This window comes from Giraffa tippelskirchi, chromosome 5 (assembly GCF_054371585.1).
Source record: "Giraffa tippelskirchi isolate mGirTip1 chromosome 5, T2T-mGirTip1v1.2.pri, whole genome shotgun sequence".
Lineage (NCBI taxonomy): Eukaryota > Metazoa > Chordata > Mammalia > Artiodactyla > Giraffidae > Giraffa > Giraffa tippelskirchi.
In genome coordinates, this window is record NC_137279.1 from 185,430,328 (window position 1) to 185,452,840 (window position 22,513).

Genomic DNA, 22,513 nt, shown 5'->3' on the forward strand with positions numbered 1-22,513 from the left:
CAGGGCACTTAGGAGGCCTAGGGAAGACTTTAAAACATGGGAGCTTGTCACTATTCTAATGATGGAGACAGCCAACGCCTCCTGAACACCAGCCCCGCGTGTGGTCTCCCCAGGCCTGGAGGCTGGGAGTTGTGGCAGGAAAAAGCAGACTCCAGTCAAACAGACTGAGGTCAGAATCGGGCACTACTGCTCACTTCCTGTCAGATCTCCGAACCTTGGGGACTCCCCTGTGACGAGGTATGACACCTATGACACTACAAGCACCCAGCCCCTGGGTGGGATGAGAACTCGATGCGGTAACCCCTGTGCAGGCTTGGCGCAGACACACACATACAGGAGCCCTGGGCACCTGGTGGCTGTGAATGGCAGTGGGAGCGGGCTGGTGCTGGACGCTGGCCATCGACGCCATGCAAGGGGCAAGGCCATTCACTTGCTTCTGCCCCTCTTCCCGGCTCTCTCTCCTACTCCCAGCTTTCCTCCTCCCCACATCTAGACTCAGTCTATTGATTGGACCCCTCTCCTGCTGTGTCCCTGGGAACATGCTTGCAATGCAGGAGACCCAAGCTTAATCCCTGGGTCGGGAAGATCCCCTGGAGAAAGGAATGGCTACCTACTTCAGTATTCTTGCTTGGAGAATTCCATGGACAGAGGAGCCTCATGGGCTACAGTCCATGGGGTCGCAAAGAGTCCAACACAACTGAGCGACCAACACTTTCATTTCACTTCACTTTCCTGCTGTGTTCCTGGGAACACTTGGAATAAAGAGGCTGCCAGTCCATGGTCCCAAGTTATTGATCCCGTCTTCTTCATCGTCACCCTCAAGGGGAACAGGGGAATCTCTAGTCACAGAAACCAGACATTTGAAGGACCAGTTTTTGCCTCTCTGCCTCCTCCAAAACTTGCAAAGCAAGCTGTGTATAGACAGATCTTCTGAATTAGAAAGACATCACAATTACGTTAATTTTTTAAAGTCAGGAAAATGGTATTGTGGTTATACTTAAACAATAAAAGCGTTCTTATCTTTTAGAGATATATGCTAAAGTCTTTGCAGATAACATTACATCTGGGGTTAGCTTTAAACTTAATCTAGCAGGGGGAGGGAAAAGATGGGGGTTGGTGAGTAGATAAAACAAGATTGGCTTTATGTTGACCAAGTCTAAGGCCTAGTGAGAGGTACAGGGGTTCACCAAGTACTATTAGCTCTATTTATGTCTGTTTGGCTTCTCGTCGTTTTTTTTTTTTTTTCCAGAATAAAAATGTTCTACAATAGACGGACACACAAGTCTCACCACGGAATCCTTCAAAGCACCAGCTCCAAGGAGAAGTCAAAGCAGCTTCTAAAAGACCCACGAGGCCCGAGGTCCCTGTACCAAATCCACCCTGCAGGCGGTCCCTTCTCAGCACCAGAGAGGACACTCCTACCCCTCCCACACCCCGGAGCCAGGTTGATGGAGAGGACCCAGCAGGAGCCGAGTGTAAACTCCTTTTCATTGTCCTTGGCCATTCTTTTCTGGAACATCATGGGGGTCAATGGGCCTCTTAAGAAGCTGGCATTCCCAGAAGAGTCTGTGCCAAGAACAGAGGGGCTCACCTGGGCTGCAGGTCCCCTGCATCCCTCTGAAAGACTGGCCCAGGGCACCCAACCCTCCCTGGGAGAGTCTCTACAAACTCCTATTTCCTTTGCATCTACCATGATTCTGGAAGGCCAGACTGGAAGCCAGGCATCCACATATGTGCTTCTGTTTAATCCTCTCCACGCCTCTGGGCAATTGACAAAATCAGTCTCCCTTTACAGATGAGAAAAGTGAGCTTCTAAGAGGCTAAGGACTTTGTCACCAAGGAAGTGAAGAGGCTGTTGAGGGAATGATCCTGGGTCCAACTGACTTTCTGACCTCCTCCCACCCTGCCCCAGCTTCCTTTATAGGGAAAGTTCTCCAGCAAGGTTTCCCTGCTCCATGGCTGGGCTTCGTTCCCCAGTCTGAATGCAATCAAGGATATTGTTGGGCTCATCCCATCACTCCAGCCTGTGGAGGATCATCACGGTGAGTCCCGAGCCTGTCATCCGTGGCCTTAGCTGTCCCTGACAGCTCTGTGTCAGCTGCATGTCTGATGAGTCTGCCTTCTGGGTCCCCCACCAATGGATAGAAATGTTGAAGGCGAGAGAGTCCAGAGCTGAGCCTTAGGGACGTTGCTGGAAACCCTCCCCCCACCAACCCCAGCCTGACAGTAATCCTGGATCAACACTTTGGGGGAATAAATCAATCCAGTCACTATCATTCCATCTCCACTTCTGCAAGACAGCCTTTATCAAATACCTTGCTGAAATCAAGATTCAGCACACAGGTACAAGTCCCTAAGCAAGGGTCTCCCCTTCCTGCCCCTTCCACTCCCAAGAAAACATGATTCATTTGTTCCTTTTTGTTCTAGAAAACTGCATGCTGGCAGAGGAAAGACATTCTCAGAACTTAGATCAAACCATTTCCCCACTTAAACCCTTATGTGGGTTCTTACACATAGAATAAAAATCCAGACCCCTTTCTGACCCCCAGGGCACCCCACTAAGTGGCCCAGTTAAGCCCTCCTGCTTTGAGATTCCTCTTCTTTCAGTCCCTCTGGTCTTATAAATATTCCTTTGCATATCAAGTTCACTCTAATCCCGGGGCCTTTGCACCTCCTGTGGATACTAGTTCATCCCCAGACGGACTCTTACAAAGCACTCTCTACTTCAGCAATCTGTTTATTTTCTTCCTAGTATTCATCACCCTCGCAAAGTAATTTTTTTATGTCTTTATTTCTGACAATAACACATCTTCCCTGAGAGCAGGGATTGTATCTTGTTCACCACGGAGGCCTCAAGACCTTGAGCCATGCTGGGCACCACCTTCAAGCTAAATAGGTATTTATTGAATAAATAAATGAACTGGCTCGTGAATTTGTCTTTATCCTTGTCCATTTCTTGGAACTCTGGAAATCAAAAGCTGTGTTGCCAAAGACCACTCAGCTCCTTTTACTGGTTGCTGACTCCCTGGTTTTGATTGCATTTTCTGGCCTTCCATGTCATGTCCTTACCGTGGGCCCGGCACCCCTGTGAGCTGACTGGATGACAATGAACCAGCCTGTTCGACTTCATCCTAAGAACTCCCAATCCTGGTGAGGCAGTCCCACCGCAGACCCCACAAAGATCCTGCCCAGCTCTTAGCGCCCACGGTGGGGCTCCCAGAAAGACTTTTCCCTCTCCCCACGACTGTGCTAGGTCCCACATCAAGCCTGCCTGCCTGCATCTATCTTTCTTCCTCTCTCCTTAAGAAGTTTTGCTGAGGCTGGCATCTCTCTGGTGCTATTTGCTTTCTCCTTTGAGTGGGTAAAAACCATAAAATCTGCCACAGACTCTATCATAGTGAATTACTCAGGGCGGTTAACCCAGCTCCCGGGCTCTGACAGAGGAAACCACTCAGAACTGGTGCTCGGCCCCAACGGCCACTGCCTCCTCCGCTCCGCCCGCCTCCAGAAATGATAGGTGTCTGATGGCGACTCTGTACGCGGGCGCTGTGCGACATTTCGGCATTTGCAGTGTACAGAGTTGTATAAAAATAAAGGCTATTGACTGGCTGGCACCCCTTCCCAGAATAATGACTAAGCAAGCATGCTGTTAGCTCCCCGACAGCAGTTCTGTGTACATGATAACACAGAGCAAAGATGAAAACTGCTATTCATCTGAGCCAAACAACAGAAAAATGCAAGCAGAAAATTGTTAGTGCTGGAAGAGGACACCAAAACAAATATTTTCTTCCCACCATGGCATTTCAGATCGACGACAAAACACGGTACCCAGGCCTGGTGCCCGGGGAACACGGCTGACTGAAGATGGAAGCAAGCGAAGGGCTCAGGCTCCATCCAGAGACTGACCGATCTCGTGGCGGCAGGTGAGACCGACTTCTCCACGTGTCTGCGTGGGCAGAGCTGCAGACAGAGTGGCTAAGAGCTAGCTGCCTGGAAGGAGGCAGGAGCTGAATTCAAATTCCATGGCTTTATGGAGGCCAGACCTCCAGCAAGCTGTCGAATATGTCTAAGCCTCCAGTTCCAGTTCACAAAATCAGAAGAGTGAGTATTTATGGAGAATGAGCTAAGCAGCGAGGAACAGCGCTAAACACATTCCATGAAAAACTCTTATTTGAATCCTCACAACAGCTACAATGGAGTGGTGTGAAGACCGATTATAGTTTTGACACTGTGGTAGTTCCTTCTTGGCTTGGTTCAATAAAGAAGCAGAGAGGTGGCAAGCACTTGGGCATTAGGGCTTAACCTCTGGTTTCTCGAGGAATTTGGCCACCTCCCCATGAACAAGCCCAGGAGACCCTGCTGGAGGATAACACATCCCGTGAAGGAAAACCCCAAGATCCTCAGCTGACTAGCCAGGCCCAGATGACTACAGACATGTGGGTAAGGATGAGCCATGTCCTGCCATGCCATGCCCAGCCCCACCCAGAAGAACCAACTGGCAGAACCCAGCCTACTAGTTTGCTCAACTGGGGAGAGCTGAGTAGGAAGCTGTGGTTTTGAGCCACTAAATTTTGACGTAGTCTGTTACATGGTCAGCCCTTCATATTCACAGGTTCCACATCCATGGCTTCAACCAACTATGGATGAAGAATACTTGAAAAAAAATTCCAGAAAATTCCAAAAAGCAAAACTTGAATTTGCTGCACACTGGCAACTACTTACATAGCTTTTACATTGTACTTTACAATTTTTTACATAGCATTTACATTGTACTAGGTATTGTAAGTAATCAGGAGATGATTTAAAGTACACGGGAAGGTGTGTGTAGATTATGTGCAAATACAAGACCATTTTATATGAGGGAGAGGTAGATTTGGTATCCGGGGGCATTCTGGAACCAACCCCCGCTGTGGATACCAGGGACGACTGTTTATCAAAAGCCCATGGACACAGAGAGATACAATTATCCCAGTTTCTAAATGAAGAGTTTAAAGGCCCCATCCCCCATTTGGTCCCCACCCTCATGTGACCAAGGCTCTTGGACACTTCTGGGTCTTCTTATCTGCCTGGGGAGCAGGGACGCATCTTCTATTCCCCTGGAGCCTATGTCACAGCACCAGAGGTGGCCTCTGTCCAATGTGGACAGAAGGGACACAGCCGCCTCTGTCAAAGCTACCTGTGTTCTCATCTTTCCTCTCCTCCAGATCTAGGATTCACTGATCTGCCCTGAGTCCCCCTTCACACACCACACCAAGCACACACATACACACCAACCTATGCGTGTCCACACAGCATTACATGTGTGCACACGCATATTTCCCAAACCATATGTGCAAACACATGTGCCACAACCTTCCCCCACACATCTATGCACACACCTACACACCACAGTCATGCTCACATACATACTAACCCATATGTATACACACACAAAGCATAACCATGTACACACACACATACCAGTGCACACACACACACCCAGGCACACAGATATGCTACAACCACACATACACCTGTGTACACACATACAACCATGCACACCACAGCCATGCACACACACATACCACAGACGTACACACACCTACACAGGTAAACATAGCACAGTCATGTACACATACCTCACAACTGTGCACATACACCCATGTACATACGTAGACACACCCATGTACACATGCACACAACACTGCCATAGCTTATAGAAACCCAGAGGGAAGAAAGGGCTAAAGAGGGCAGACTCCCCTCTCTACAAGCCGAGAGGACTGGGCCAATTTTTTTCAGTTTGTGGGGTGAAGAGGGGAATGGAGAGAAGCTACAGACTCCATTGCCACTCCAGGGCCTATTCACCTGCATCCCAAAGGTACTTGGAAACCCAGAGCAGCATCTCCTGAGCCCTCCCTAGTGAGGGGGGCTGAGTGGGCAGCAGGCTTTCAGAAAACTCTGACTCCAGCCCCTCCTCAACTCTCCAGGCTGCCTGAGGATTAAGTAGGATGATGAATGTGAAAGCACTAGGTAAACTGTAACAGGCGCTATGCAAATGTTAGCAGCTCTGACCTCTAGACCTGCAGTGCGGGAGCGGCCTGCTGACCCTTCACAGCCCAGGGCCCAGGCTGGCTGGGGGTAGGAAGGCACAGAAACCTTGGTCATCTGTCTCGTGGGGATGGTGACACCACCCGGGGTTAAGGGAGGTGGCACGGTGGAATTCCTCAGCTGGCCAAGCCTGGACTCCATGTTTATCTCATTTCTCAACAAAGGTCTTCACACAGGGTAGAGTCCATTTTTTACAGTATCCCTGGCATCCACTTAGAATGCAAAAAAAAAAAATCAATCTCCTTCCTTCATGCTTTTCTTTGGAATACCTCTTTCTCAAAGCTGTGTCCCTTTGAGGCCTGAGGTTCCCTCATCTTTGACCCCCAAAATATCACAGAACTTTCTACAGATATGCACAGGAGTCCCCTAGGGTGCTTGTTTCAAATGAAGATTCCTGGGCACCCCTGTGCAAATGGCAGTTCAGTTGGTCCAGAATGGGGCCCAGGCATCTGCATTCTGAGCCAGGATCCCTTCTCCACCTTCTGCCTCCAGGCCTCGGTTTGGATGCAGATGGATCATAGAAAAAACAAAAGAATTCCAGAAAAACATCTAGTTCTGCTTCATCAACTATGCTAAAGCCTTTGACTGTGTGGATTACAACAAACTGGAAATTTCTTCAAGAGATGGGAATACCAGACCACTGTACCTGCCTCCTGTGAAACCTGTATGCAAGTCAAGAAGCAACAGTTAGAACCAGACGTGGAACAATAGACTGGTTCAAATTAGGAAAGGAGTACCTCAAGGTTGTATACCGCCACTCTGCTTATTTAACTTATATGCAGAATATATCATGAGAAATGCCAAACTGGATGAAGCACAAGCTGAAATCAAGATTGCTGGAAGAAATATCAATAATCTCAGATATGCAGATGACACCACCCTTATGGCAGAAAGCGAAGAGGAACTAAAGAGCCTCTGGATAAAGGTGAAAGAGAAGAGTGAAAAAGCTGGCTTAAAACTCAACATTCAAAAAACTAAGATCATGGCATCTGGTCCCATCATCAGTTCAGTTCAGTTCAGTTCAGTCGCTCAGTCGTGTCCGACTCTTTGCGACCCCATGAATTGCAGCACGCCAGGCCGCCCTGTCCATCACCAACTCCCGGAGTCTACCCAAACCCATGTCCATCGAGTCGGTGATGCCATCCAACCATCTCATCCTCTGTCGTCCTCTTCTCCTCCCGCCCCCAATCCTTCCCAGCATTAGGGTCTTTTCCAATGAGTCAACTCTTCGCATGAGGTGGCCAAAGTATTGGAGTTTCAGCTTCAACATCAGTCCTTCCAGTGAACACCCAGGACTGATCTCCTTTAGGATGGACTGGTTGGATCTCCTTGCAGTCCAAGGGACTCTCAAGTGTCTTCTCCAACACCACAGTTCAAAAGCATCAATTCTTCGGGGCTCAGCTTTATTCACCGTCCAACTATCACATCCATAACTGACTAGTGGAAAAACCATAGCCTTGACTAGACAGACCTTTGTCGGCAAAGTAATGTCTCTGCTTTTAAATATGCTATCTAGGTTGGTCATAACCTTCCTTCCAAGGAGTAAGCGTCTTTTAATTTCATGGCTGCAATCACCATCAGCAGTGATTTTGGAGCCCCCAAAAATAATGTGATGGTCCCATCATTGTATGGCAAATAGATGGGGAAACAATGGAAACAGTGACAGACTTTATTTTCTTGGGCTCCAAACTCACTGCAAATGGGGACTGCAGCCACAGAATTAAAAAAAAAAAATGCTTGCTCCTTGGAAGAAAAGCATGACCAACCTAGATAGCATATTAAAAAGCAGAGACATTACTTTGCCGACAAAGGTCCATCTAGTCAAAGTTATGGTTTTTCCACTAGTCAGGTATGGATGTGAGAGTTGGACCATAAAGAAGGCTGAGAGCTGAAGAATTGATGCCTTCAAACTGTGGTTTTGGAGAAGACTCTTGAGAGTCTCTTAAGAGCAAGGAGATCCAACCAGTCCATCCTAAGGGAAATCAGTCCTGAATATTCATTGGAAGGACTGATGCTGAAGCTGAAACGCCAATACTTTGGCCACTTGATGGGAAGAACTGACTCATTTGAAAAGACCCTGATGCTGGGAAAGATTGAAGGCAGGAGGAGAAGGGGACGACAGAGCATCACCAACTCAATGGACATGAGTCTGAGCTCCGGGAGTTGGTGATGGACAGGGAGGCCTGGCGTGCTGCAGTCCGTGGGGTCGCAAAGAGTCAGACACGACTGAGCGACTGAACAACAGCAACAACAGTGCAATAGGACACACAGACAGAGAGGAATTTCCCTCCAGACACTTCAGCTCCCCGCCTCCACCCTCCCCCTATCCCTCAGGGCAGGTGTGACAGTCTCGGAAAGCAGATTGGCTGGTGGAAGTGAGACCTCCCACTCTGCCCTCAACCTGACCCTCCATGCCCTGGAGGTGAAAGAAGGGAGAAGAGAGGAAGAGACCAGCAGGCAGAAGTTGGGCCTTGGACTGGAAGGGTTAGAGTGTGTGGCGGGGTGGGGAATGAAGGATTCAGTGAGCTGGGGAATGAGACAAGAAATACTAGGGAATAAATACAGCAATAAAAGAGCTTCGGCTGGGAGCTACAGAGTGATTCTTATTGTTCAAATTATCTTTAAAACTTTTCATTTGAATCTGTTTAATAAGAGGAGGTTTACCCTAAGGAAGAGGTATTTTTTTAATGTGACTTGGGAGTTGAATTGGAAAGAACGTTGCAACAAAGATATTAAAAAGGGGATTAAACCAAACCACTGGTGGCCCATCTCTGCAGGCTCCCAGAACCTGTGACACGGCTCCCGAAACCATAAAATTAAATTAAAAAGGGGGACACGGGACGTGGGATGTTAATCATGATTCGTCTTGGCCTTCACCGTTCATGGCTCCCAGTATTAAGCAGATGTGCAAGGGCTATTCTGAAGGGCCCCTGGTGCCAGGAAACAGCTCTGGCCTTGAAGCTTCACCAGGTTCCTATCCCTGTTCTGCTCCCTCTGAGCTGGATGACTCTGGGGAAGTTGCCTAACTTCTCTGAGCCCTGGCTTCCTCACCTGTAAAACGGGAATAATATTAACCATCAACGGAGAAGGGTTGCTAAGACAATGAGATAAACAGAGCTTGGCACATATCAGGTGCTCATGAAAACGATAGTTCCCTTCTTAGGCTTAAAGCAGAAGGAAGAAAAGAGCTTGCAATGTCTTGGCTTCCTGACATGCTTCCCACATCACTCAAAGCCTCCTCTGATGACTGTGACCTCTCACTTGGACCCTGGCCACCTCTGGGCCTCATTCTCCTTGCGGTGGCATTTTTATGGCTCATCCGTCATTCACTTACTCATTCATTCATACACACTGCATCGCCGAGTGCCAGGAACTCGGCTGGGCACTGGGGAGACAATGATGAGTAAGACACAGCCCTTGCCCTTAAGGAGCCATGGTCAAATGGGGGAAGGGAGACTGTTGCCCCTGGCAGAGTACAGTCCTTGCCAGAGGACCACCTCATCAGAAACCCTACTCCAGAATGAGGCTGACACATTTCACTGGAGCTCTGTGTCCTCCTCTCTGGCCAACAGTCAACCCAAGAGCTGGTTCTAAACTGATTCTTCCATTCCATCACCCTCATTTAAAGACCTCTACCATTCAGTCCTCAGAGCTAAGGAAGAAGCACTTCTCTCTCCTGCTTTCTCTTATTAGATGATATGAGTTACAGAAACCAACTGTTCTATTCCCACTTTTGGCTCCATCTGCCAAGAATCTCAAAGCAACATGCCAGCCTCCACTGAGTACTTTCCCTTGGCTTAGGTTTTCTGGTATATAAGTCTCCTCTTCCCACACTATTGTTGATTACTTAACCCCTGTCATTTTATCCCTGATAATCATGACAACAGAGTGACAATGAAGATGGTGAATTTGGAATCATTATTTTCTGCCAGGCGCTGTGTGAACTTTGCATACATTCTCTCATTAACCTCCACAACAATCCTTTAGGGTGGTCACTATGACTTTTTCCGTCTTTCAGATGAGGAAAATGGGGCACAGGAATTTTGAGCAACTTGGCAACAGCTAGGAAGTATACTGGGATTCTAAATCCATCTGTCTCCTTATTTTATTGTTATCTGAGACACCTTTAAACTCTTAGGAAAGAGAGGGGGATATAATTGCTTATTTAAATTTTTTTTTAAAAAGGAACATAGAAGAGGCAGAAAGGGAAAACATTAAATGGGGTCAGCAGTGAGAATTTTAGAGGATGATACACTCATTCCAGGTCTTTAAGGATGGGTAAGATTTCAGTAGACAGAGATAGGGAAGAAAGGCATTCCTGGTAGCAGAATAACTTGAGTGACGGCAAGGGAGTTGTGCACCTGCTTATGGCACATCTTGGTTTACAGGGAGTTTGGAGAAGAGCATTCAGGTGTACACCTAGAGAAGTAGGCAGGGCCAACTACAGAGACTCTTCAGGACCAGGTCAGGCAGTTCAGAAGACAAGGAGGAATACATGGGGGATGCCTGAGTAGTGCTGTTGATGTGTTTCAGGAAGATGAAATTGGCAAAGGGTGAAGGACATCCAAGAGGGAAAGTAACCAGGAGCAGTAAGACAAGATGGTCTGAAAATGGGAGAAGAGAGGCCTGCAGGGAGACAAGGAATCAAAAACCATCATGAAGGCAACTGAAGGATGCATAAGGAGACTGGAGGAGGGAAGGGTTGAGGCCCTTGAACCTCTGTCTGCAGCACCAGATGTGCACTAATTCACTTGACCACCAGGCTGGAGGATGCATCGATGTCAGTGGGATGGGGATCATAGCAGTGGCTGAGATCCAGCCCTGGGAAGCTTAAGGGAGGGGACACTCAAGTGTCCATGAGAAAAGGATTCCAACTTGAGGAGCAGGGGGGGTCTCTCACTTTCCAAAATGTCAAGGGATGTGAGGGCGTGATTTAGGCCAAATGGTGTGTGGCAGCTTCCCTCAGATTTTCAAAGAGGGGTTTGACCCCTTCAAGGGAAGAGAATGCTAACCAGGAGCAGAACTGGCTCTGTGGCAACAGTCTGAGTTCTTATGTGGAAGTCTTGTCCTCATCATTCCCATCACTAGTTTTCAAGCTTTTTTTTTTTTTTTTAAGAAAATTAATAAATAAAAGTGGGGATATATTCCAAGCAACTGTTTCGGAAAAGTACGATGCATCCCATTTTTCCTAAGCTGGGTCTTGAGAAGAAAGTGTCCAAAAAGAGCCCTGTAAGTGCAGGGAAAGATGGGGAGTTCCCTGGGGGTGGTGGGAAATTGTGTGGGAGTGGGAGTGCAAAGGTGGCTGTCTTACTGTTTAAATAACAGTAGCAACAAAGGACGGGGCTTCCCGATGGTTCAGCGGTAAAGAATCTGTCTGCAACGCAGGAGACACAGGAGATGTGGGTTCGATCTCTGAGTTGAGAAGATTCCCCAGGAGGAGGAAATGGCAAGCCTTTCCAGTATTCTTGCTGGGAAAATCCCACCAACAGAGGAGCCTGGCAGGCTACAGTCCAGTGGGAGGCAAAGAGTAGGACATGACTGAGCGACTGAGCATGCATGCATGCAGCAACAGAGGACTGGTTTGTTGAGAGTGCAGTTCAAAGGAGGCAGTGCCTTGGGTTCCAAGTCCCAGCGGCTCTCCCACCTGGAGGTCTGGCTGATGGGTGCAAACAGTGAAGATTTACTAGAGCAAGCGCAAAACAGCCTTATTTCTTCTTGCAACAGATACCTCTGAAGTCTGCCAACCAGCAAATCATTTGTTTTTTAAATGCTCAAATGGATTTCCTTTCTTTCTGTAGAATTATCCTCCTATTTGGGTCTGGCTCAGGATAACCTTCCAGCTCATCTCCCTGAGCCTCCTCCAGGAAGTCTTCCCTGAACCTCAAGCCTGGGTCACCCATGGAATTGGCACTTCACCAGGACATTTACCTTATTATGTTGTGATCTGCCTTTCTCAAGACACTGAAGATCCCTGTAGGAGTTCGTAGGTTGTCCCCATCTTTTTTTTGCCATTGTATTCCTTTCACACTTTGTCAGGCAAGCAGTAAGTGAAGTGAAAGCTGCTCAGTTGTGTCCTACTCTTTGCGACCCCAGGGACTATACAGTCCACAGAATTCTCCAGGCCAGAATACTGGAGTGGGTAACCTTTCCCTTCTCCAGGGGATCTTCCCAACCCAGGAATCGACCCAGGTCTCCAGCATTGCAGGTGGATTCTTAACCAGCTGAGCCACAAGGGAAGCCCCAGGCAAGCAGTAGATGCACAATAAATATCTGTTGAATGTCCTTGCTGCCACAGGGATCTGTGTCCATTCCACCCCCTAGACTGGTAGATCTCAGAGAGATGGGCTTCTGTCTTAGTCATCTGTGTATCCCAGAGACCCAGCACAGGGCCTGGCACCCAGAAGGTGACTATGAGTGTTTGTTGAATGACTCCATAAATGAAGGCATGAGCAAATGCCACTTCACAGGCCAGCCAATGGAGTCAACAGCAAACCCCAGACCTCCTTTCTGAGGCTGTGAAGTGTTAGTAACAGGGAAACTGAATGAATAGGAAATCCTAGAATATGAGTCAGTAAGTGACTTTCCACAATTCTTTCAGCCCCAGTTTAAGACTAATTAAAAGATAACTGAATGAGATTCTGGAGTTAAACTGACATTAGCTAGAACTACAGATTTCTCCCTCACAGCCCATTTCTCTCCATTTCTTCCTCAATAAATTGTTCAACCAGTGCTGAAGCCAAAAACCTCAATTCAGCCTTGATGTCTCTGTTTGTGTGCCCCAAACCACCAGCAGGCTCCTTTGGCTCCCCTCAAGATACACGCCAAACCCCCCACTTCGTCCATTTTCACTGCCCTCACTCTGGTCCAGCCACCATCACCACTGTGCCCTGGACCACTGTAGCATCTTTCCAGAGGTCTCCCAACTTGCTCTCTCACCTGCCTCATTTCCACACAGCAGCTAGAGGCATCCTTAAAAACTAGTCCATGCAGTCATGTTACATCCGCTTCCTAAAAACCTCCAAAGGTGTCCCGTAACGTGGAGAATCAAATCTGAACTCCCCACTGAGGTTCTCCAGGCCTTCTGAGACCTTGCCTGCCTGCCTCTGATATCACCTTGTGCCACATTGCATCACTTACCACACCCCAGCCATGTTGTCCCTCTCCAAGCCCACTCAGACTTCAGAGTCTGTGGTTTCTTTCCTTTCTACCTGGGCATCCTTCCTTAGATTTTCACCTGACTGGCTCCTTCTTGGCATCCAGGTCTTGGCTCAAAGGACTACCTCTCCTCAGAGAGTTCTTCCCTGACCACTCCATCTAAAGGAGGTCGCCTTAGTACTTTAGTCAGTTTTATTTCCATAAGCTCACTCCTCCCTAGCTGAAATTACTTGGTTTAATTTTAATGTGCTTATGATTGGTTTCTTCCAACTAGAACACCAGTCCTTTTTCCATCCTAAAGTTATATTCTTTTATTTACTTACTTTCTGTTTCTCTCCCCTACTTGAATGCAAGCTCTAGGAAGGGAGGACCTTGTCTGGCTTACAGCTCTATTTCACTAGCTCTCAGCACAGTGCCAGGCACACAGTAGATGGCTTAATAAATATGTGTTGAATGAATAATTGAATGAATGAACTCGAAATGTGTTCATAGGCTGAAGTCAGCTTGGGGAGAAAAGTGAATGTGGTGTTAATTGCCATGAACAGGAATACAGAATATAGAGGAGGAGAACCCAATCTGTTCAGACTAGATCATACCCGGATTATTGTACTTGGTTCCGGTTGCTGCACTGCCCTAAGAATCAGCAGTGTGGGCAGGAAACTGACCAAACTGAACAAATTGGCACATGAAGGGAAGCTCAGAAAAACAAAGATACTGAGCTTATAAAGACAAATCCTAGGAAAGATGTTGTTACCGTCTTTCAATAACTAAAAGGGCTACTAAGAGGAAGTGGGGATAGGTTTGCTTTGGAGCCCTAAGGGCAGAATCCAGTCAATGGGTTTGATAGAGACAGATTTCAGCACTAAAAGAAGATGATTTTTTGACAGTCAGGGTTCATAGTGAGGGAAGGAGCGACCTTAGGAAGTAGCGAGCTTCTCATCTAAGAAAGTATATGAGTGGATAACCATTTAGCAAGGATGTCAAGGAAGGGATTCAAGCAACAGAAAACAGACTCCAAGTTCTCTTTCAAACTTGAGATGTCTGGGTTTCCATGATAAATGGGGACAAAAAAAAAAAAAAAATCTGGCTAATAAGAGTTCTAGAACTTACTTGTCTAGCTGCCATGATAGCAATTAACATTACTAAAACCCAAACTGGGTTTACAAATGAAACACTAGACAGATTGGCTGAGAGGCTGAGAGGTTATCTTGTGGGCCTGAAGCCATCTGACAAATATGCTGGACAGCTCCCTGGATATGAACTCCGTTAGCTATGTTTGCTCACCCAGAACATGAGACTGCCAAATATTTTGACTTTCCAAAAAGATGTCTCAGTTCCTAGGGGGAGGGAGCCAACACCACCACATAAGACGGCTAAGATGGTCCCAGGTTTGTTTTCTGAAACTCCACCACTTCCTAACTGTAGGACCTCAGGCCAAGAAATGAAGCCCTTCAAACCAGTTATTTCATCTGTAAAAAGGATTTGATTGAAAAATAGGGGAGGAAAAATTGAAACAAGAATGGACCAAAGTTAATAATTAACGAAGCTGATTGACAGACATTCACTATACCATGTAGTGGTATTCCACTGTATTCCTCCCTGTATTCACTTTTACATGTTTGAACATTTACATAACAAAAAGTAAAAAGAAGGGGAGTTTAAAATAGTCCCCAGTTCATGTAATAATTGTAGGGTTTAAAGAAATCACCATCATCATTATAAGGAATTTTTACAAATCTTGTTTATTACCGGGAATATTTATATATCCCATTTAATCATCCCCCAAACCCCATGAAATGCACAGTAATCATCTCCATTTGGCAGATGAGGAAACTGAAGCTCACATAAAGTAAACAAATCCTGCAGCTGGCACAGGGCTGAAATGAGATCTGAAACCAGAGCTGTCTGACTCCACCATCACAGCTGCCTTTATTTCAGGAAGAGCTCATTGTGTTCTACTTGGTTGATACCTGCACACTTATGATATCGTTTATTCATCTAAGGCAATGACTTCCTAGCTCTTTTCTCATAGCAGAACCTTTTTTTCAGTGCAGCCTTTATTTTACTTTTGAACTCCAGTAAGCAAAAGCCATAAAAGCTGAACAGCTCTGGCTGAGGTGGGGATTGGGACCCAGAAATCAGGCCACTCAACTTGAAGGTGGCCTCCGAAGTACTCTAGCATCTATTCAGCATCATGTGAAAACCCCAGATTGAAGGCAACAAAAACAACCCAAACCCCCAATCCCTGAGAACTGCATTTAGGGACAGCCTCACTGGGATAATGCAGCTGATCATTTCTTGTCCTCATCACATTTGATCCTCATTATCAACTCGATGTGGACAGGGCAGGGCATATCACCCTCAATTTGCAGATGAGAAAATCAAGGCCAAACGGACCAGCCAAAGGTTTGCCAGGTTCACTTTCCAGCCAAGTGCAGACTGGAAGTAGTCTGTCTCCACTAACTCCGTGAGTCCTGGCAGAGAGGGTGCCAGCTACTGGAAACTGCCACTGACTCTTGGTTCACAAAGTGGACAATCAGCTCTTTGGCCACTGAGAGCTGAGCACAGCCCCACAGGCCCCCTTCCCAGTCCTTGTCCCGGAGCAGATGGCAGTGGGTAGGGGAGAGGGCCTCAGTGCCACCAGAGGGCCAGATAGCAGGAATCTGGCTGTAGACAGGCCATCCCCATCCCAGCCATGTCCTGCGAGCAGGGGCAGAGGAGACAACCACAGCCAAAGTGCCTTCTATCCTTATGTGTAGCAAGTAAATGAGCCCCAAAAGGGACAGACTTCAGGGAGTGTGAACTGGGAAGCAGTTACACTTTGCCTTTCCTAGCTCTTGCGTAGAAATCCCTGAAACCAGACACAGTTGATCATTGTCTGAAGGGTTCCCCCACTTCAGAGCATCTCTGAGCTGAGCTGGAGCATGTGTTGGAACAGGCAACACTTAATTATCACTTAGTCTTTAATGACCACTTAATTATTAATACTTAATCCATCTGTAAAATGGGGACACGAATACCTGCCTCACAGGGACTCTGGGAGGATTAATTAATGTTTGCAGCCCACTTTGAAGCAAAGCAGTGAACAACTGCTCAACGGTGACATTAATAACTCGGTGGATTTACTCGCTTTTCCTAACGAGGTCTTTTACTTCCTCTCTGCTCCTCCCTCTCCTTTCTAATACATCCATCCCCAACAATATCTGCCCAACTTTGCCCTGGTGGAGAAACATTTAGCTCTGTGTTTCCCAGATACAGGATTTCCCATCCAGGAAACGGGCTATTTACAGCCATCTTCCAGCACTTTAATTTTCTATTATGTCCTCTGAATATGTCAATGCCTTCCCAGTAAATATTTTGATGTGCGCTCTTGCAGCGGCTTCTGTGGAGGCTGAATGGGACAGCTGCTCCCTGTATTAGGGAATTCCAGATGTGGTTTAAAACCACCAAATTCATCTGTGCCAATGCCTAGCTTTACAGGGCGGGAGGGGAGAAGCATATCCTAGTTGCCTCTGGGGAAAGCCACAGACATCTAACCTTCACCTTTTCAAGGTCTTCAGATCTACCTTGGTGTTGCCTATGCCTTTGCACAAGAAATGTCCCCTTAGTGGGCTAGTACAGCAGCGGAAATACAGTCCTGTTCTGGCCCTTCACCCAGGTAACTTCAGGACCCCAATCATTTTATTCCTATAAAGATTGTCAAAGGGCCATGGTGGGTGGGGGAAAACACACAGCCTTTAGGGTTTAGCCAGGCAGAACAACAGGTCAAAACACTCCCCCTGCACTCCGAAAGTCACACCTCATCTCCTCCCTCCTCCCTTGCATGAAATAAGGGGACACTCACTCTTCTTGGAAGCTGAGACCGTTGTCTCTCGGAGTGCCAGCCGCGGGGGCAGAGAGCTGCTCCTTGGAGGTCCTGGGCTGCAAGGCCTCTGGCAGGCCCTGAACTCTCTTCCAGATTTCATGGCAAGTCTTGTCTAAGCTGTCCTGGGGTGTATCCTGGTGGATCCAGATGTATCTGGGGAACGGGCCCAGGGCGGAGGGGCGCTTGGCCACCAGGGCCGAGGACGAAGCCAGCCCATTGCCACTGGCCATCCTCTTCCTCTCTTTCTGGAAGCCCCTTTGTCCACCCAGGGCTCGAAGACAGGGTGACCATCCACCACCACCCCTCATTCACCAGAAAGGGCAGTGAGGATAGGGAGGAAGAAGGTCAGTTCTGTCTGGCTTCTGGTCCAGGAAGGTGACTGTGTTCAGAGGCCCTTGGTTTGTGTTTGAAAGGTGAATGGAGGACAGCTTTCTTGGGGGGAGGGGGAGCTTATTTTGATTTGTTTTTAGTTGCTCTTTCCTGACTTTTGCCCCCCTCCACCTCTCCCGTAGAAGAAAATATTTAAAAGTCAACAAAAACCAGTAGCTTAGTAACCGTGGAACCCCCCTGAGCTCAGGAACCAGGTGCCTGGGCGGGCAGAATGACATCTGGGAACAGCTGGAGGGGGAGGGCTGGCTCTCCCCGCAGTCCCTGGCCCTCACCCGATGCCACACGACCCTAGGCTCCGTCCGTCAGCGCACGCTAAGCCTGGGGGTGCGGGGGTGAGGGCCTGGCACTGTGCGAGGCACCGGGGCCTGGGAGCCCGCCATCGGGTTCTCCCCGGGGTCTTCCCAGGGCCCCCGCCCGGCTGGGCCCCGCTTTGTTCGCCCCACCGGCCCCTCTGGTCTCCCTCTCCCGGCCGCTCAGCCGCCCGCCCTCAGGAACAGTCCCGAGTGCTCAGCGTCTGCCCGCTGTCCCCAGCAGACACCAGCCACTCCCCCCTCCCCGCCTCGCCGGGCTTTGGGATCGTCGGGGAAGAGTCCCTAAGGCTTAAACGGGCGCTGTCTCCGAGGGGCGGCTGGGCCGAATTGCCTGCCTGCGGCTCCCTGCCTGCGGACCCTTCCCGTCCAGCGCTGGAATTCCTTGGTGGGTTTCAAACGCAACGGCTCGGTGCGCGGGACGCCCAGGGTGAGGTCAGTGCCCCAGGTCCTCCGGTGGGGTGGGGGCGGGGCCCGGAGGACCCCAGGGCGCTCGCCCCCGTTAGAAGTCCAGGGCATCGCGCCCCCGCCTGGCCCGCCGCTCCTCCGCACCCACCTGGGCGCTGCCTCCGAGTCGCTGATTTCACCCCTCACTGCTATTTGATCCGGTGCCTACCTACCGTGGGCCCGGCGCTGGGCTTTTTCTGTGTCCCATTCACTCCGAACAACCTCATGAAGTTAGTACCATTACGCCCTCTCCTTTTACATTTGAGGAAACCGAGTCTCAAAGGGGTGTATCCAAGGCCCACCCGGACGCGGGGAACTCGGGTTCAAACCCAGGCACCCCTGGCTACTGAGCAAGACTGGTTCCCCCAGCGCTGGGCTCAGCGGTCCCCGGGGTGGGCAGAGGTGCGGAGAGGAGCTAAGCTGTTGGCTGCTCAGCGGGCTCCTCCCCTCACTGGAGAAGCTTCCTTAAGCAACCTACTGGGCTCTCTGGCCCCGGGCGGGAGTCTATAGATGTTCCTCCAGTGTTTCCCCAGTAAAGAATGATCAAGAGCCCTCAAAAAAGAAAGAGGCATGCGCTTGAATTGAGATGGCAGCCAAAAACGTATACGGTTGAATCCTGACACGGCTCCTTCCTAGCTGTGTGACCCTAACAACTCTCTTCACTTCTCCCCTCCTTCATTCATTCCCCAGATATTACTGGAGTCCTTCTCTCTGCTGCTGAGTTGCTGGACGCTGGGGAAGGATGAAGGTGAAAACTGGCCCGTTCCTTGCTTTCATGGAGCCTGTATTCTAGTGGAGGGAGACAGATCACCAACCAGCAGAGCAAGTAAATAAGCAATAATTATAGATGAAATAAGGGCTCTGATGGAAACTAGCCAACAAAGTGAGGTGCTGGGGAGAACAGGGGTGGCAGCATCAGATGACAGTCCAGGCAGGCCCTTTGAATAGTTAAGGTAACATTGGAGATGAAACAGAAGGATGGAGAAAGGGCCCTTTTTTTTTGTAAAATGGTGTTAAAAAATTATTAGGAAGATCACATTTCTGCTACACAGTAGGTACTTCATAAATATGTGTTGGATGAAGTTATAGCATACTATATGAAGTGCCTGGCATACAGTAGGTGCCCAATACACAGTCTTGCTCTTTACAGAGGGCCTGAGTTCCTGGAAATGTTGACTCTAAATTTTGAAACCCAAGCTTGATTCCCCTTTGATTTTCATTATAAAATTGAAGATGTGTTCCTTTGGGGAAAATTCTGAGGACCTAGACTGAATAAAATTATAGTTAAGAATGTAGAAAACCTTTTAAGACAGTGTATTTAAAGGAAAAGTGATCATTTCTGATGAAATATTAATAGTTCTGAAAATGTCATTCAGTGTTTGTGCTGCTTGGCATTTGGTTGGCTAACACCTATGCTTAGAGCAGAACCCTGTCAACCCTGCACTGCCCAAGCTGCAGGATTCTGGAAAGTTAGCCAGCTCACTCATTCCTTCTGTTCTCTCTCCCTTTCAGCAGGAGACCAGGCAACAGGGGCAAAGGATTGCAAAAAAAATTGCAAAAAAAAAAAAAAATGCAATACAACCGGGATAGGGAACAAAGATAGGGGCTTGTTTCTTGAAACGCACAGCTGAGGTGCCTAGAAGAGTCTGCAAAAAACTTAAGTAGCAAACAGTATGGAGGTTTCTCAAAAAACTAAAAACGGAACTACTACGTGACTGAACAATTCCATTCCTGGGTAAACATCCAAAAAATACCCAAAACACTAATTCAAAAAGATACATGTACCCTCAATGTTCATAGCAGCTTTATTTATAATTGCCAAGGTATGAAGTCGCCTTAAATGTCTATCAACAGATGAATGGATACAGAAGATTTGAGACACATACACAACACACACACACACACACACACACACACACACACACACACACATCTACAATGCAGTACTACTCAGCCATAAAAAAGAATGAAATTTTGCCACTTGCAGCAGGCATTATGCTAAGCGAAATAAGTCAGAAAGAGAAAGAAAAATACCGTATGGTAGCACATTTACATTTGGAATCTAAAAAATACAAATACAACAAACTAGTGAATATAACAAAAAGGAAGCAGACTCACAGATACAGAGAACAAACTAGTTGTTACCAGTGAGGAGAGGCAAGCCAGGAGGTGCCATAACGGAGTCGGTGATTAAGAGATACAAACTGGTAGGTATAAAATAAGCTACCAGAATATACTATACAACAGAGGGAATAGAGCAAACATTTTATAGTAACTATAAATGGAGTAGTTAAAGAGATGGGAACACCAGACCATCTTACCCGTCTCCTGAGAAACCTGTATGAGGGTCAAGAAGCAACAGTCAGAACCCTGTACAGAATAGGATTGAGAAAGGAGTACGACAAGGCTGTTTGTTATCACCCTGTTTATTTAACTTATATGCTGAGCACGTCATGAGAAATAAGAAATGCCAGGATGGATGAGTTACAAGCTGGAATCAAGATTGGTGGGAGAAACATCAGCAACCATCAATGAGATATGTGGATGATACCACTCTAATGCAGAAAGTGAAGAGGAACTAAAGAACCTCTTGATGAGGGTGAAGGAGGAGAGTGAAAAAGCCAGCTTAAAACTAAATATTAAAAAAAAACTAAGATCATGGCATCCGGCCCCGTCACTTCATGGCAAACATAAGGGGCAAAGGTGGAAGCAGTGACAGATTTCCCCTTCTTGAGCTCTAAAATCACTGCAGATGGTGACTGCAGCCATGATATAAGAACAACTCCTTCTTGGCAGGAAAGCTATGACAAACCTAGACAGTGTGTTGAAAAGCAAAGACATCACTTTGCCAACATAGGTCCGTACAGTCAAGGTTATGGTCTTCCCAGTGGTCGTGTATGGTTGTGAGAGCTGGACCGTAAAGAAGGCAGAGTGCTAAAGAATTGATGCCCTGAACTGTGGTGCTGGAGAAGACTCTTGAGAGTGCCTTGGAATGCAAGGAGATCAAATCAGTCAATCTTAAAGGAAATCAACCCTGAATACTCATTGGAAGGATTGATGTTGAAGCTGAAGCTCCAATATTTTGGTCACCTGATGCAGAGAGCTGATTCACTGGAAAAGACCCTGGTGCTGGGAAAGATTGAGGGCAGAAGGAGAAGAGGGCATCAGAGGATAAGATGGTTGGGTGGCATCACTGATGCAATGGACATGTACTTGGGCAAACTTTGGGAGATGGTGAGGGACAGAGAGGCCTGGCATGCTGCTGTCCATGGGGTTGTTAAGAGTGAGACTAAGTGACTGAACAACAATGAATAACAACAACAACAATAAATGGGGTATAAGCTTTAAAAATTATGAATCACTATATCGTACCCATGTAACTTATACAATATTGTACATCAATTATACTTCAATTAAAAAAAAACTTAAGTGGAATACTTAGAACCAGTGAAAAGAAAGCTATGTCCAGTTTGGTAGTCACTAGCCACTTGTGGCTATTTTAATTGTGTTGTTGTTGCTCAGTCACTAAGTCATGTCTGACTCTTTGTGACCCCATGGACTGCAGTGCAACAGGCTTCCCTGTCCTCCGCTTTCTCTTAGCGTTTGCTCAAACCCACGTCCATTGAGTCAGTGAGGCTATCCAACCACCTCATCCTCGGTCGTTTCCTTCTCCTCCTGCCCTCAGTCTTTCCCAGCATCAGGGCCTTTTCCAGTGAGTTGGTTCTTCGCACCAGATGGTCAAAGTATTGGAGTTTCAGCTTCAGCATCAGTCTTTCCAGTGAATATTCAGGGTTGATTTCTCTTAGGGTTGATTTGTTTGATCTCCCTGCAGTCCAAGAGACTCTCAAGAATCTTCTCCAAATTTCAGTCCCTTAGTTACATTAGCCACATTTCAAGTACCACACGTGGCTTGTGGCTCCCATTTTGGACAGCACAGAGAACACTTTCATTACTGAAAAACACATAGACTCTAGAACCAGACTCCTTGGATTCAAATTCTGAGTTGATGTTTTCTGGCAATGTATCTGTAGGTAGGTACTCTATGCCTTGGTGTGTTCACTTACTAGGGCTGCCACAACAAAGTATCACACACTGGGTGGCTTAGAAAACAGAAATTGATTTCCTCATAGTTCTGGAGGCTAGAAGTCCAAGATCAAGGTGTGGACAGAGTTGGTTCCTCCTGATGCTCTCTCGTCACCTCATATACAGGTATCCTCTTCCTGTGTCTGCACACGGTCTTCTCTCTGTGTCTATGTCCTGA

The 22,513-nt window shown here is 47.6% G+C and overlaps 1 protein-coding gene across 2 annotated transcripts in view; it reads right to left on the bottom strand.

The window, feature by feature from the left end:
• The window catches only part of C5H1orf94 (chromosome 5 C1orf94 homolog), a 40,079-nt gene extending 21,877 nt beyond the window's left edge, over positions 1–18,202 (bottom strand). For both annotated transcript variants that reach the window (XM_081490947.1, XM_081490946.1), the window contains exon 1: positions 17,087–18,202. In XM_081490947.1, coding sequence (XP_081347073.1) covers positions 17,087–17,415 — 329 coding nt within the window. In that variant the 5' untranslated portion in view covers positions 17,416–18,202. The remainder of the gene's footprint in view (positions 1–17,086) is intronic.
• Positions 18,203–22,513: the final 4,311 nt, after the last annotated feature.